The sequence below is a fragment of the Rhineura floridana genome, chromosome 4 (assembly GCF_030035675.1).
Source record: "Rhineura floridana isolate rRhiFlo1 chromosome 4, rRhiFlo1.hap2, whole genome shotgun sequence".
Taxonomy (NCBI): domain Eukaryota; kingdom Metazoa; phylum Chordata; class Lepidosauria; order Squamata; family Rhineuridae; genus Rhineura; species Rhineura floridana.
The window spans coordinates 191,145,172-191,161,199 of record NC_084483.1 but is presented as its reverse complement, the minus strand read 5'-3'; the positions used below and the strand labels follow the sequence as shown (position 1 = coordinate 191,161,199).

At 45.7% G+C, this 16,028-nt stretch overlaps 1 protein-coding gene across 2 annotated transcripts in view; it reads right to left on the bottom strand.

Annotated features, from left to right (window-relative positions):
- FOXN2 (forkhead box N2) overlaps positions 1 to 16,028 on the bottom strand; it is a 59,770-nt gene that overhangs the window by 29,416 nt on the left and 14,326 nt on the right. For both annotated transcript variants that reach the window (XM_061625647.1, XM_061625648.1), the window contains exon 2: positions 4,447 to 4,997. In XM_061625647.1, the coding sequence (XP_061481631.1) occupies positions 4,447 to 4,983 (537 nt within the window). In that variant the 5' untranslated portion in view covers positions 4,984 to 4,997. The remainder of the gene's footprint in view (positions 1 to 4,446; positions 4,998 to 16,028) is intronic.

Sequence of the window (16,028 nt, the reverse complement as noted above, 5' to 3'; positions counted from 1 at the left end):
GGTCTGCCATCATTCCTTGTGCAACTTGGGCATTAAGAGGGTACGCGGCTCCCCTGTGTGCACTGTTGATATTCTTTTGTCCCCCCAATCTGTGCTTGCCTCAGCCAGCACCTGGCAATTGTGCTGCCCTGCAGTGCAAAGCAGGACCTCCAGGAGTCAAGCTTAATCCTGCAGCCAGATTGCCGATCTCCTCACGCAGGTGTGGGGGACGCTTTTCAGCCGGAGTGACTCATTCCCTCAGGCCTGTGGTGCGCAGGGCCACAGACAACAATGGCAGGGCAACAGATGTGACTTTCACCTTTGTATCTTTGCATACCTGGCTACCTTCCAGCCATGCAAAAGCCAGATGTCTCTATGCACATAAACACCCTGCTCCATCCACCTATCCAAGCAAGCAAGAGGCAGTGTGGTGTAGCCGTTAAGAGTGTCACTCTAGGAGGGAAACCAGAGTTCAAAGCCATGAAACTCACTGGATATCCTTGAGCCAGCCAATCTCTCAGACCAACCTACCTCACAGGGTTGTTGTGAGGACAAAAATGAGGAGAGGGAGACCCATACAGGCCACCTTGAGCTCCTTGGAGAAAAAGTGGGATATAAATGTAATAGATAATAATATCACACTTTAAGGCCACATTCCAGCCAGGCACAGAGCAGGAGGAAGGCATACAGGGCTGGTGAGGGGCACGGTCTGGGAAGAGTCCCAAGGACCAGACATAATGGCCTGGAGGGCCGCTGTCTCCACCCCTAACTTAAGGGGTATCAGAGAAGGTGAAGATAGCCCAGTGCTGGGGGGGTTACTGTGAGGGTCAGAGGAGAGGTTCACTGCTTTTACTCTCCTGCCCCATCCCAGATGTTGTCGGGCAGCCCTAAATGCACTCAACTAAGTGTAGCCAACACACACACACACAGTTGGTAAAATGCCTCTGTTGGAATCCAAACATAACCAGCAGCAGGATTTTTCTTGTTGAACTGCTGGGGTTGTATATATTGTTTTGTTTGCTTGTTTGTCCTCAGGAACGGGGAACCTCTGGCCCTCCAGATGTTGCTGGACTACAACTCCCATCATCCCTGAATATGGGCCAGGCTGGCTAGGGCAACCGGGAGAGTCCAGTAACTGCTGGAGGGCCACTGACTCCCTATCCCTGGCACTGCTTGTTCCATGGCAGACAATGCAAAGACCTCAGCAGATCAAGTTGCTTCTCTCTGAGAGCATTTACGGGGGATCACTTCCCCATTGCTGCACAAAAGCTGGATTCTGCGCAACAACACACACTTTTATTTCAGCTTCACTTTCTGTCAGAACTCTCATTGGGCAATGTGTTGCTTTTGGGCTCCTGGGCTCTTAGCATCAGGAGTAGGCTGTGGGCTATGGTATGAAGTGAACCAATAGCCGTGAGACAAGCCAGCAGTCAAGACTGAAGAGCAAGTCAGAACCGGAGGAGAAATCAGGAGGAGGAAGCAAACGAGCAGCTGGAATCAAATAACCACCAAGAACACAGAAACACATCCGAGGTTAAGAAGACCTTGTCGCTCGAGCAAGCCTCAACCGGAACAGAAAGCCTTCTTACGCTCCTTCCTGTCCAAGAGGGTCCAATGGCTAGTCTGGGTGGGCAGAGCCAGTCTAGGGTCTGAAGGTACCTCACCGAGAAGCCACCATCTGCAGCTCATTGGTGCACCATGTGAGCGAGCTGCATAAGTTCCTGGTACTTATCCCTCAACACAGGGGTAGCAAACATGGTGCCCTCCAGATGCTGGACTCAAACTCCCATCATCACTTACCCTTGGCTATGCTGGTTGGGGCCGATCGGATTTGTAGTCGAACGATATCTGGAGGGCACCACGTTGGCCACTCTTGCCCCAGAACATTCATGCCTCTCTTGGTGGGCAAGAAGCACCTGAGAAGTTATTGGTGGGGTCATAATGTGCCAACTGGGCAGCAATCCAAGTGATTAGCTAGAAAAAAGTACCACACAATTCTATGGGACTTACTTCTAAGTGAACTTGAAATATGTTTACATGTAACGCCTGCCTTAGGTGCAGAGTTGGGGAACTGTGGCCCTCCAGATGTTGCTGGACTACAATTCCCATCATTCCTGACCACTGGCCATGCTGGTTTGGACTGATGGGAGTTGGAGTCCAACCACATCTGGAGGGCCACAGGTTCCCCATTTCTTAAACCACCCAGATGTGGAGAGAAAGACAGAGAGACTCTGTGCAGCAGAATAATGTAATTGCTTTTGGAAAAATCAAGTTGATAGTCACAGTAAAGTCACTAAATGGGATTTATCAGGAGGGAGAAAACAAGATCCAAAATATTAAATAATGCTTGAAATTATTCCTCTTATGTTGAGCTTGTACAGAATGCTTTTTCCAACACAACCAAAGACTCTTCCCTACATCTTCCATGGATGAGACCTCTCATCAGCCACTGACATTGAGTATTTTGCAGTAGAAATGGGATTTCACAGCTGGCTAGTAAAAAAACCAGACACACACACGAACACCCCTCTCCATTCAGGCAAACAAGAAGAACGCTCACAGTTCAAGGAACATTTCAGCCAGGCCAAAACTCTCAAGGAAGGCACAGAGGAAGAGTGTGGCTAGGAAGAGTCCCAGGGGCCGACAGAGAGCCGTGGAGGGCTGCATTCGACCCACCCATCCCTAGGCCTCAGGTACCTTCACCCCCATATGGATATTGGGGGTGGGGCAGAGCCAGTGGAGAATTTGAGGGTGGGACCATCAAACACAATCCTGCTCCCCTTTCAGAAATAAATAAATAAATAAATGGATAAATAGATAAATAGATAAATAAATAAAATGCGCAGATGGCATTTGTGATTACTGCCCTATCAGCATTATACCTTTAAGGCAGTATCATACCACTTTAAACAGTAATGGCTTCCTCCCAAATAATCCCGGGAAGTGTTGTTTGTTAAGGGTGCCGAGCGTTGTCCTATTCTCCTCACAGAGGTACAATTTCTGTGAAGAGGGATTGACTGTTAAACCACTCACTCTGGAAACTGTAGCTCTGTGAGGGGAATAGGAGACTCCTAACTAGAGATGTAAAATTTCCGGAAATTTTGAAGCCATGGGAAAACAACATTTTTTCCTGTTTTTTTTTTTTTCCAGAAAAAATATATGGAAATTTTCAGAAAAAATGCAATATTAGCACTTTTTACAGATCGACCGTCACTTTGTTACTTCAGGAACATCAAATGTAGTTATGTACAAGTTGGTTTGGCATAAAATTATCACATTTGGTATATTAAAAGTACATTGTATTCAAACAATTATTACAAATTAAATTTACTTTTTTAAATTTTCTACTTTTTTGGTACCAAATGGATCTACAAGATCCTGAACTGTAAGGAACCTCTTTCATTTTGCCAGTGTATGAGGAGCAGGCAAAAAAACAAAAAAACACACAGAAGAAATCATCAACATTATTAACAAAGAAAATTATTTATGTCTCCGCTAGTCCTCCACAGTGTGAAGCAGACATAAAGCATCCATTCCCATAAGAACTGAGAAAAAGGGGGACCAAGATTCAGTGAAACATTTTACTCATCATGCTAAAATAAAACATTCCATAATCCATTTTCCTTCATTTTTTTCAATTTTTCCAATCTTTTGGGGAAAAACAAAAAACAGTTTTGGGGGGAAAAACTTTGTTTTCCAAATTTTTCTGTTTTTTTTCTGGGCCTTCACATCTCTACTCCTAACAACTCCCAGCACCTTTCACAGACTACAGTTCCCAGGATTCTTTGGGGGAAGCCATAACTGTTTACAGTGTTATGATATTGCTTTAAACATATAGTGCACATGGAGCCTAAGTAAGAAAATGTCAAGTTCAATAATAGGGTCAATGAGAAGTTCATGCTTATATGGCGTTTTTAACCCCACAACAGGTGTGAACATCCTGCTGCCAGGATGTTTTGAATGATCATCAACGCTGCTTTTTCAATAGTCACTGTAATTATCTGAACATTTAATCTTGAACCTAATCATTATCGTCTGCATCTCATTTCCCATCTCATTTATATGGGCTCCTAGCAGAAGGAAGGGCAGGATATAAATCTAATAAATAAATAAAAATTATTTTTCCTTACTTACACCCATGTCTGCGCATACTGGCCTACTTAGGATCACCCTTCACGCACCTGACGAGAGTGGACTCCATTCCATGAAAACTTATGCCATAATTAAACAGTATTTTTAAAAAGGTGCCACACGACACTGTTGATTTTGCTGCAACAAGCTGACCAGGGCTGCCCCTCTGGAAACTGAAGGGTTACGCAGACACTGAGCCACATGTATGAGCGTTCTTCAACACGACACTTGAATTAAGGGTTGTTCCACCATTTTTTCCTTAAACCAACAAGCAAAGAAAACTTGCTACCACTTAAAAACAACAGCAGCACCAAGCAACAAGACCCCGGCTCTCACCTTGCCATGGCTTCTTTCCACCTTTCGGAAACATTTGTTCAGGGAAAGATTATGCCGGACAGAGTTCTTCCAGCCGGTGGGTGCTGTAGCAAAATACGGGAAGCGTTCCAGGATCCAGCTGTATATTTCTTTCACCGGCAAGCTTTTGTTAGGGGAATGTTCAATTGCCATATAGATAAGGAGGCTAAAAGAATACGGGGGCTTCGACGTGGCAGATTTCTTCTCGGGATTGGAGTAGCAGGAGGAAGGGTAGGGCGGCACGTTATCGCCCTCGATATCATAGAGGGGACTAACCCCTGGAAGACCCTCGCTCCCGAGGCTGAAGTTGGTGAGGAGGTTAGTGCTTTCGTGCAGCCAATTCAAGTTTGTGAGCTCGTCGTCAGCCAGTTCACTATCCACAGCCGTGGCCTTCGGCTGAGCAGCATCAACCGCCTCCGGCAAGCTGCCTGTCCTTTGGATGTGCCACAGCCCGGCGGCTTTCTCTGCTCCTGCCGTGTCCGCTTTCTTCTCTGGAGTCATTCCAGTTACTGGACCCATTTAATCTCGTTGGCCTAGAAACAAAAGAAAAATTGCTGATGTCTCTTGGTGGACCACTGAAAGATTTTTCTGCCTGCTGTAACAACTGTACTGTGCCGTGCATGGTTTTTAAATTGCATTTTTGTGGCTCCTTTTATTTCTTACATTGCACTTTGCTGGCATTACAGCTGGCACTTGGCAGAATTAAAGCCGTGACATTATACAATACAGCGCAACCCCAGAAAATTAAAAAAGCAACAAAAATATGATTACATTTCAGCATGAATTATTTCATGCAAACATGTTGCGGGGATCACCTGAATGGTACACGGACCACAGTTTGGGAGCCCCTGATCTAGATGACATAGGAAAGCTGCTCTATACTGACAACAGACCATTGTTCCACCCAGCTCAGCAGGAGTGGGGTGGAGAACCTCAGGCCCGGAGAGCTGAATGCACCCTTCCGGACCTCCCTATCTGGCCTTCATAGCTTTTCCCAGCCACTCTCCACATTGCCCTTGCTTTGCCCCCTCCCTGAGTGTTTTTGCTTGGCTGAAATGTCTCCTTGAGCTCCGATAGTGACTCTTCCTTGCCTAGAGAATAGAAAGGGGAGTGTGAGCATGTGTAGAAACCAGTCTACTGTATGAAAGGTTAAGTTTACTCTCATTCCTCCGCCCGCTTTTGCTTCTGGCCCCGCCCACCGCTGGCATGTGGCCCCCAGCAGGTTTCCCAGAAGGGAATGTGGCCCTCGGGCTGAAAAAGGCTCCCCATCCCTGGCCTACAGTAACTGGCAGTGGCTCTCCAGAGTTTGGGGCAGGGGTCTTTCCCAGCCCCGCCCAGAGAAATGCGCCAGGGATTGACCCTGGGACCTCCTGCACACAAAGCACGTGCTCTACCACCGAGCTACAGACCTTTTCCTGAGGAGAGGCCTCAACATTTTCAAAGAATTAAATCATAATACACCACCGCCCTGTAACGTAGTGTTTTCTATGATCATGCTGTGTAAATGAAAGGGCGCATTGTTTGCGCCATCTTTGTTCAAGCTCCCTTCCATTGGCACTTGCACTCACTCACCTGCAACTACAGATTAGCTAGAAGCAAGTCCTTTGCAATCCTTCCTGCTCCTTGCATTAATAATGGATAACATATTACGTTGTAAACGGTTGTTCTCAGAAATAGTATTCAAACCACGGGTTGCTCTTAACTATCCCTCTTTGGAGGTGGCTGAATCAGAGATGCAATTTCCCGCTAGGGGGCTTTTCACAGCAAAGGCTCAACATGAGCTCTTTTGAGTTTGTGGGAAGGCAGGAACATAGGAAGGGTAAGGTTGGCTTGCCTGCCATTTCCCAAGGAAGTGCAATTTAGGGGCGTTCAGCATTTACTGGTAACACTCACGACTGGGGCATTTCCAGGAGAAGATAGACACAGGAGTGGCCTGCAGTGCTAGTCCTCCTTAGAGTAGACCCACTGAAGCTACTAGACATGACTAACTTATGTGTACTAATTTCAATGGATCTACTCTGAGAAGGACTTAATTCATGCAGATTTGAAGCACTGCTGGAAATAAACTGGAGGAGGAGGAAGGGATAAAAGTTAAACCCCGTTGTGGAAGGCACCGAGGGGCTAACACCTATGACGGCAAAGACACACCAATATCTAGAGCAGTTTTGAACAGCAGGTGAACCACACACTATGATGGCTTCCACTTTAAATAAACCACTCAAGGATTAAAACAGATGCAAATATAACTGACCATTTAAAACAAGGGTGAGGGTTCCTTTTGGCTCTGGCAAGCAGACATTCTCTGGCCCCACCCTGCAGGGCAACTTTGACAGGTGGGCAGGGCAACCCACCTGTCAGGCACATGACATCGCTAAGACATCACATGATTGCCAAGTGAGTTGTCCAACCCGCCTGTCAACATTCCTTGCACCAGGTTCCAGACCTGGGGACCCACAGTGCAGTGGGCCGTGTGCATCACAAAGTAGTGCAGTGAGGTAGAAGTGGTTTTCATTGAATGGAAATGTCTTCCCCCTCCTTGAGCAAGGAAGTTGGGAGCACACATTGCTTCGGCAAAGGGACAATCGGGAGCCCACTCTGAAGCCCTGCCATTACCCATCCCACAGCTGATGTCATATATGTATAGGGTGGGTGGGCGTGGCTTCCCCAAAACAGCCTCACCGGCTAAATGGAGAGGCCTAGTGGGCTAAGTTCCCCATCCCTGATTTAAAACATCACACACACACGAAAGATCAGCAGGACAAAAAGCTTCTTGGTTCAGAGGGTCTCTAGTCGCCAGGTGCCTATGGCACTTTTGCAATCACATTACATGCAGTGTTCACCATTGCAACTAACAGGATTTCTGGGAGGGGTGTGTGTTCAGACATACGTTGCTGTGAAAATGCCATTTCTCTGCAACAAGAGAAAACCTCTCCACATCTAGTATTGTTCACATCCTCAAGTCAGAAGATGTCTCCAGAAAAGATGGTTGGAACATAAAATGGAAATGGAGATGGACTGCCTTCAAGTCGATCCCGACTTATGACGACCCTATGAATAGGGTTTTCATGGTAAGCAGTATTCAGAGAGGGTTTACCATTGCCTTTCTCTGAGTCTGTGTAGTGTAGTGGTTAAAGTGTTGGACTAGCCTTGGGAGACCAGGGTTCAAATCCCCACACAGCCATGAAGCTCACTGGGTGACCTTGGGCCAGTCTCAGCCTCAGAGGAAGGCAATGATAAACCCCCTCTGAATACTGCTAAGCATGAAAACCCTATTCATAGGGTTGCCACAAGTCGGGATCGACTTGAAGGCAGTCCATTTCCATTTCATTTTCCTCTGAGGCTGAGAGGCAGTGACTGGCCCAAGGTCACCCAGTGAGCTTCATAGCTGTGTTAGGATTCGAACCCCTGGTCTCCCAGGTCGTAGTCCAACACCTTAACCACTACACCATACTGGCTCTTGGTTGGATCATAAGCAGCCACTAAATAACCACCATGCCACTGTTGCATTAATCATGCTAACTAGAAAGGCCCAAATAAAACCAAAGCATCTGCTTAGCTGAGCTCAGGTATTGTTCAGACCCACTAAGTGTGACTTGGCTTACCTACACTAAATTATTTTGTGTGAACCAGGACTATTCATTCTTCCCTAAAGGGAGAAGAAACTCCCTGATTTACAAGCTTTCTCTAAATTAAAATATATCATAAAATGTTTACCGCAAATGTGTTAAACTTGAAGATTACGGTCCAAACACATACACACAAAGAGAGACTCTTCTTTACTATTTCCTCAACTACTTTCATTAAATTCTGCATCAAAGACCACTTAGGCATTTGGTAAGACATAAAGCAGTAGAATTTACATTCTCTATGCATATGTAAAAAGAAACCTGTCTTCACTTCACAGTGGGAACCCACAGCCATATCAGTGTGAATCAAACAGAGGTATGACATCTAATCAAAGGAAGGTTTCTATAGCAATGGCAGTGTGATTGCTTCAGACTCGGCTAACAGGCAGCTGACACGCAAACAGAGTGCACAACGCTTCACATACCATCCTGGACATTCCCAAGACACACAAAAACAGAAAGATCTATGTTATCTGCTTTTATTTTATGCTTTTAACATGGGGAATTGAGCTGAGGGGATAAGCAACTTTCCCAAAGTCGCCCACAACACGCAGCAGTGGCAGAATTTTAACCTTGGCGTCCAGGGCTTGCCTTTGTTCCCAGCGTTCCACTCTTTGCCATGCAAAACTGATGCCATGCAACTTGCAATCAATTGTTTGCAAGGAATGATCTCCGTGGAAGCCTCTGCCCCTTCTCATAACCCATGCTTACTTCTATCGATGGGGTTGGGTCTAGAGCAGGCTGGGATTGCTAATCTGTGGCCCTCCTGATGTTCCGGGACTACAGCTCCTATCCACTGGCCATGCTGGCTGAGGCTGATGGGAGCTGTAGTCCAGCAACATCTAGAGGGCCAGAGGTTAGCCACCCCCGATCTACAGTTGCTGTGAGTGGAATGCTCAGGCAAGGATGCAAGAGAGACCAATTCCTCCTTCCCCCTGCAAAACTACTCCAGAGGATTAAGGGAACAGCCTGAACAGCATAGGAGGTCATGTGGAGGGGCGCTGCAGGTTAGAAGTCTGAATTGGCAGATATCACCTCCCTCCTCTTCCTCACGTGGGATCCTCCGTTAGAGCCTCTTCAACGAAGAGAAGGAGCCGTTCCGTTCATGAAAGGGATGCTCCAAATCCAACCCATTGTCCCAAATGTCTAGAAATAGCACATGCCACATAATCACCATACCAACATTGTTCTTGTTGTTATTAGTAGTAAGCACTTACGTAGAGCTTTGTTAAACATTCAAAGCATTTCACATACGTTTTAATAATTCATAGTGCAGATTTGGGAAAGGGGAGGAGGATGGACAGATACACTGAGATTAAGAAACAGTGGCCCAGTTCAGGCAGCTCATTCATATTTTCTAAACAGTCTTCATGTATTCTGCTCCCTAACTGTGGTTTCCAACTCCATGTCCAGGTTGCTCTAACCAGGGCTGTGGAGTCAGTACGCCACACCTTCGACTCCGACTCCTCTGTTTTTCTCCTGTCCAACTCCGACTCCTTCATAAATGGCAAATGTATATCAACTAGTAATAACAAATTTACTGCAGTAAAATAGTAGCACAAGGCATTTCATCACCACCACGTGAATCATCAGGCTAGATGGACAGAACATAAAATATATTTATTTGATTAAAATTTCTGAACAAGAAAACTTTCCTAAATTCCTATGAAAGTTTTTATGTTGAAGCCGGAATAGGTACATTTCTACCAACTCCACCCAAAATTGACTCCGACTCCACAGCCCTGGCTCTAACCATGGCTTGCCATGATATCTTCATTGCACAACTGACCACCCCACCATGGTTTGAAGAGGGTTTGCAAACCCTAGTTTGGAAGGTGGCAGTTAGCGTTAAGCCTCCATACTATGGCTTGCAAACCAGTTTCAAGCCATGGTTTGTGGTATCACTAACAATAGTTTCCCTGGTGGAACAACATGGTCAATTACGGTTACAGCAACTTGAAAAAGGATGTGAGTGAGCGTACGAGGGAGGAGGGAGCATGCAAGCTCATGGCATCTTCCCACCCCAAACCATTGTTTGGATAATATATGAAGCTACCTTAGGCTGGGCAAGATAATTTGTCCATCTAGCCCAACCTGGTGCCCTCCAGTTGTTTTGGACTACAAACCCTGTCAGCCCCAACAACCACAGCCATGCTGGCTGGGGCTGATGGGAGATGTAGTCCAAAACAAGTATGCCAGGTTGAGAGACATTGGTCTACTCAGGTGTAGGAAATCTTTGGCCGAATTACAACTCCCAACATCCCTGGCCATTGGCCATATATGCTAGGGCTGATGCGACTTGTCGCTCAGCAACATCTGGAGGGCCAAAAGTTCCCCACCTCTGATCTAGTCCTTTTCATATATATTTTTATTTTTAAAAAATAAGAAAATAAAAGAAAAACCTGTTAATGTGCTAATTTTTAGCACACCCAAAGAGCTGTACATTTAGATTTATCATATACTCATGCATGCTTTTAGCGCTTTGTTTGCTGCCCTGGGCTCCTGCTGGGAGGAAGGGCGGGATACAAATTAAATAATAAATAATAAATAAATGCTTGCTAGGGATGGTCATCTAAAAAATGTTGATTACAGCTTTGGAACTTGCCCAGATTGACCAATATTGTATCCATTTATTAACTGACAAATTTATTTTATGAAGCAATGCATTTTTAGAAAGAGGAAGCCACATTCTCATTGCAGAATATTTTTCCCCTCAAGGCAATCTTTTTCCACTCCACATCAGGGCAAACAAGGAAATTTGTGTGCTTTAAGCCCTGGGACCCTCCCACATCCTTGTCTGCATAAGAGTCAAATTAGCCAACCAGGGTGTTGGACAAGAGGAGATGACTGAAGCCAGAGAACTTGCTGCATTCCTAAACCATGTTGTGTTCAGGCTGCTGTGACTTCCTGCTTGCTCAGCACTGCACGTTCCACTCGGCCTCTGAACGACTGGACTGTGCCCTCATTACCAGCACTTAAAACCTTTGGCATGTAATACTACAGTGCATTATGTTGCAATGTTTTCAAGGTGTGTACGTGCATGACAGTGGAGGTGGGGGCAGGGAAGGAGGAGGAGAAGGATTGTTGCTACACTTTTAATTATCAAGCGACATCAGATAAAACCTGATTTTGCCTCCTGGCCAAACCGGCTTAACAGAATGAGAGAGGAAGTCTATGTAAAAACATACACAACTGCCTTACTCTCACCTTGTCAAACCGCATTAGCTTCCCTCTCATAGTTGGGCATGTCCATCTCCCCACCCCCCACTGACAGACATGACTTCCACATGCGGAATAGCCAGAGATCAAAAGCACTGAGAGATCATTGCCTCACATGACCTCAACACACTATTATTATTTTATTTATTTATTATTTGATTTATATTCCACCCTTCCTCCCAGCAGGAGCCCAGGGCACCACTATACTTTTCAATGGTGGCAGTTCAGGCACAAACCATCAAATGCAGCCTTGCATTTAAGCATCAGTCTGGTCACCAAAGGCGACTAGGAATTTCATGAAGGCAAGTGATCAGGCTGGCAAAGGCAAGATGGGACTGCTTCGACCCTCCTCTGCTTCCAGCACATAAACCAACTCGACTGTTAGAAGAGAAAAACCTCATCTGGCCCAGAAATGCAGCTCTGCCTCTCATTGGCCAGCCCCCAGCAGGCTAGTAAAAATGTTAGGAGTCTCAGAGCTTTCGGAAGTTTTATTTACAAAGCTGATCAAATGAGCAGTCTACATGCATGCACAATAACAACAGGACAGCCCTGCTGGATCAGACTATAAAAGCTCATTTGCAGCGGCTGACCAGAGGCCTCTGGGAAACCCACGAACAGGGCTTGAGGGCAAGAGCCCTCTCCCATCACCACTCCCCCATGACTAGCACTTGGAGGCACAGTGCCTTGGAAAACCAGGAGGCTGCACCTAGCCATGAGTTAGTTATATGCAACATCAGTCCTACTCCAGAGTAAAGCCACTGAAATACATGGGCAGGACTAACTTAGGTCCATTCATTCCAGTGGGTCAACTCTTCAGTATAACAGAGTTGCATACAACCCCACTGATGCAGACATTTCCTCTGTATATTTGTCTTTTAAAGCAGTCAGCCAGCCCTAACAACAAACAGGATCGCAAACACTAGAATTAGTGTCTACTGGGCTCCTACTGGGAGGAAGGGCGGGATATAAATTTAACAAACAAACAAACAAATCAGAATTAAAATAAATAAATAAATAAATAAAACAGAATTACAAAATTCTTACACTAGTAAATTATGATCTTTCAAAGGGCTTGCTTCTGATATTTCACAACTAAGCATTCTTTGTTTTCTTTCCCAGTCATCACAACCTCTAAACCAGGTGTGGGAATTCAACTGGTGTTTGAACCTGAAACATAGAACAGTGGCTTGCACATAAATACCAAACCTCATTCTGATACCTCAGTGTTTAACAGAGATCCTCATCCATACATGAAGGATGGGGGAGGAGAGAAACTAGATTCAGTTCACATTTAAAGCAAACCTGCCACATTTGCACTTTCCAAAGCAATGCGAGAATCGAAACACGGCCTTCTGTCAAAATTCACACTTCTTCAAATTTTGCAACACAGTTCTCCAGCCAAGTCATATGTACAAAAATGCATAGACTTGGGTAAATCACCCATAAAAATGCAGATATTAGGGAACACAATGCACAAACGAGCATTATTTTAGGAGAATCTGCTTCACAAAAATGTGTATATTAGGCAAAAAATGTGAACAGTGGGAGAAATTCGCATTAAAATGCTGATGCTAAATTTTCACGAGGATTTTTTTTCTAAAAATCACAATATGACGTGGAAATGTGGAGAACTTCATTTAAGATTGGGAATATGAGAAACTGGAAAGAACAGATTCGACTGTCCTTCCCCCTCCCCCCAATTTTCCTCTCTCATTTGACAATGGGCGCAGCAGGTCAAGCCAGCGTTTGAACTCAAAATGCAGACTTATAAACACAACGTACCAAATTTCATTCCAAGGTCTCAACGTTCCAATGGAGATAATCACATGCCACAAACAGACAGACTGCCAAATAACCAAGAGGGCCATCAAACACCTGAAACACTCACCCATTTAGAGCCTATGTTCAAGGAAAAGCCAAGAGGTGAGGGGTAAAACAGTTATCTTTGTTTCATCTCCCTCTTCTCCTTTGTTCTCAGGAACTTCCACACACGTGCTAGATTACACTGCCCACCTCACCAGAGTTGCTGCTGAGATCAGAGGTCAGATTTAAATCCCAAAATGCAACTGCAGACGGTCTATATTTGATTACAATGCTACATACACCGCAGTGTATCCAAGACAACTGAAGCATTATGTTCTCCTCAGGGATAAAAAAAAATAAAAATCCTGCCTCTTGGTCATAGTTTAGACAAGCTGGCACATCGCTTAGCAGTCTCATCCCTGCAAGAAGAAAAAGAGCATGCAAGCCGCAGCATTCATAGCACAGAACACAAAAAGGGGCCAGGGATGGACCTGTCTTCTCTTTGGTGGCACTAAAGACAGACATAAGATTTTAAGAGCAATCATACTCGGTTCTTCACCCCAAAAAAGAGGTAACATAGTTTAGTATTCTTGAAGCAATCACGGTCACTGGAGGTCCAGGTGACTGCAGAGCGAGGAACACGTTTTACCACCTTCAACCAGGACATCAACGATGACCATTCTTGGATTGCTATAGCTTGGACATAATGTCAAAATTAGACTACTGTAATGCGCTCAGTGTGGGGCTACCTTTAGGCTTGGTTGAGAAGCAGCAACTGGTACAGAATGCTGCAGTTAGACTACTTACTGGTACACCCTACCACATGCATGCAACCTCTCCTGAAGGAGATGCACCAGTTACCGATTTGCTACTGAGTCAAGCTTAAGGTTCTATTAGTGACTTATAAGGTCCTAAAGGAACGTAGGACCCATTTACCTGAGAGAATGCCTTGTTCCACATGAAACTGCCCATGCACCAAGATCTTCAGAGGACCCCCTCCTGGTAGTCATATGGCCTGCTCTGATCCATCAGGGATCAACCAGGAAAAGGTCTCTCTGCAGTATGCCTGTATTTTGAAACACTCTCCCTTCAGAGATCCACGGGACACTCTCAGTGATGTGTTTCTGCAGGTAATGAACAACATTTCTGTTCACCAAGGCATTTGCGGATTGCGGATCACTAGCTTGTTTACTGGGTTTAATATGTGGCCTTTTCCCCCTTGTATATTTTTATTTGTTTTTAATGCAACATTGTTTTAATCATGTTGTATGCTGCTTTGGTACTCCACCAGAAAAGCACTGTAGAAATCCTTTTATAAATAAATAAAGAGTGTGCACCCGGCTTTGAAACTTGCATTACAGATGTACATTTCAGCTAGTCTAACTCGCTATCAATCTCCAGCCTTATCCTTTCTCACGGGCATCAGGTGACTAACACCATTTTCCTAAAAAGTAGCACATACATGTTTATGTATGTCCATGTTCCACTACCACCACCACCTCAGCATTAAAACACAATTGCAAAATTGCTCTGGGGATTCTTAGATGTAAGGATGCTGTTAAATACACTAGCAAACTGACACCTTCCACAACTGGCTTCTCCCTTGTTCAAATTAACCACACTGGAAACCTGCAGTACTGTGGATTTTCCCCCAGAGCTCTCTCCCCAGAAAGGGGACGGGGGAGATACATTTGTACTGGCGATATTGATGAAGCCCTGGTTAATCTCTGGAATATGGAGGTGACCCGGGCAGTGGACACTATCACTCCAAAGTAACCTCTCCCAGCAGGAAGGACTCATCACACAAAATGGCAGGGATGATGGCTACAGCGACAATGCAGAAAAACTCAATCTGCTTGCGACTGAACACAGGCTAGAGCTCATGGTTGAGCCTATGATGTGGCAGTGACAGCAGCAAAGAAAGGTCACTTCTCTGCCACCATTGCATGCGCTCAGTGTCATCCAGTGATGCTGTTCCAGGTGGTCTGGGGTCTTTTACACTCTGGCCCTACCCTGGATCCTAAGCTCTCAGTCGCTGGTTGCGACGTTTGCAAGGCACTTTGCAGATAAAATCGCCCACATTCGGACTGACTTGGACTCCTTTTAACTACAGTTGTGCCAGATGTCTCCAAGGCTTCCTCTGGTCATTTTTCTATGGATACTTTTCAGCTTGTAAAGCCTGAGGTTGTGGACACGACTGTGGGAGAAAGGAGGGATACGACTTCTGGAGGCACACTGGTTGGGAAAGGCTGATCTAGACCCTTTCCAATCAGGCTTCAGGCCTGGTCATGGGACAGAGATTGCCTTGGTTGCCCTGCTTGATGACCTACGCCGGCCATCAGACAAGGGGAGTGCATCCCTGTTGCTGCTGCTGGCAACATTCGATACCATCAACCATGTTATCCTTCTGGGCCGTCTAGCAGCATTGGGATCAGGAGGCACCATTTTATGGTGGCTCCAGTCCTACCTGGCAGACAGGTCCCAGAAAGTAGTGTTGGGAGACTACTGCTCAACCCCCTGGCCATTGGCCTACAGGGTACTGCAAGGTTCCATTCTGTCTCCCACGCTCTTTAACATCTATATGAAACCACTGGGAGAGGTCATCCAGAGATTTGGAGTACAATGTCATCAATACGCCAGTTGACACACAACTCTATCTCCCCCTACCACCTGATTGCTGGGAGGGACTCTCATCCTAAACTGGTGCCTGGAGGCTGTGAAGGGCTGAATGTGGGCTAATCCAGACAGCAAGGATGTGTTGCTGATCAAGGGCGAAACTGCCCCAGGGACAGGGCTGCAACTTGTTCTGGACAGGACTGCACCCCCCTTGAAGGAGCAGGTTTGCAGTTTGGGAGTCCTCCTGGATCCTGCCTTGCCGCTTGAATATCAGCTGGCTGCAATAGCCAGGAGTACTTT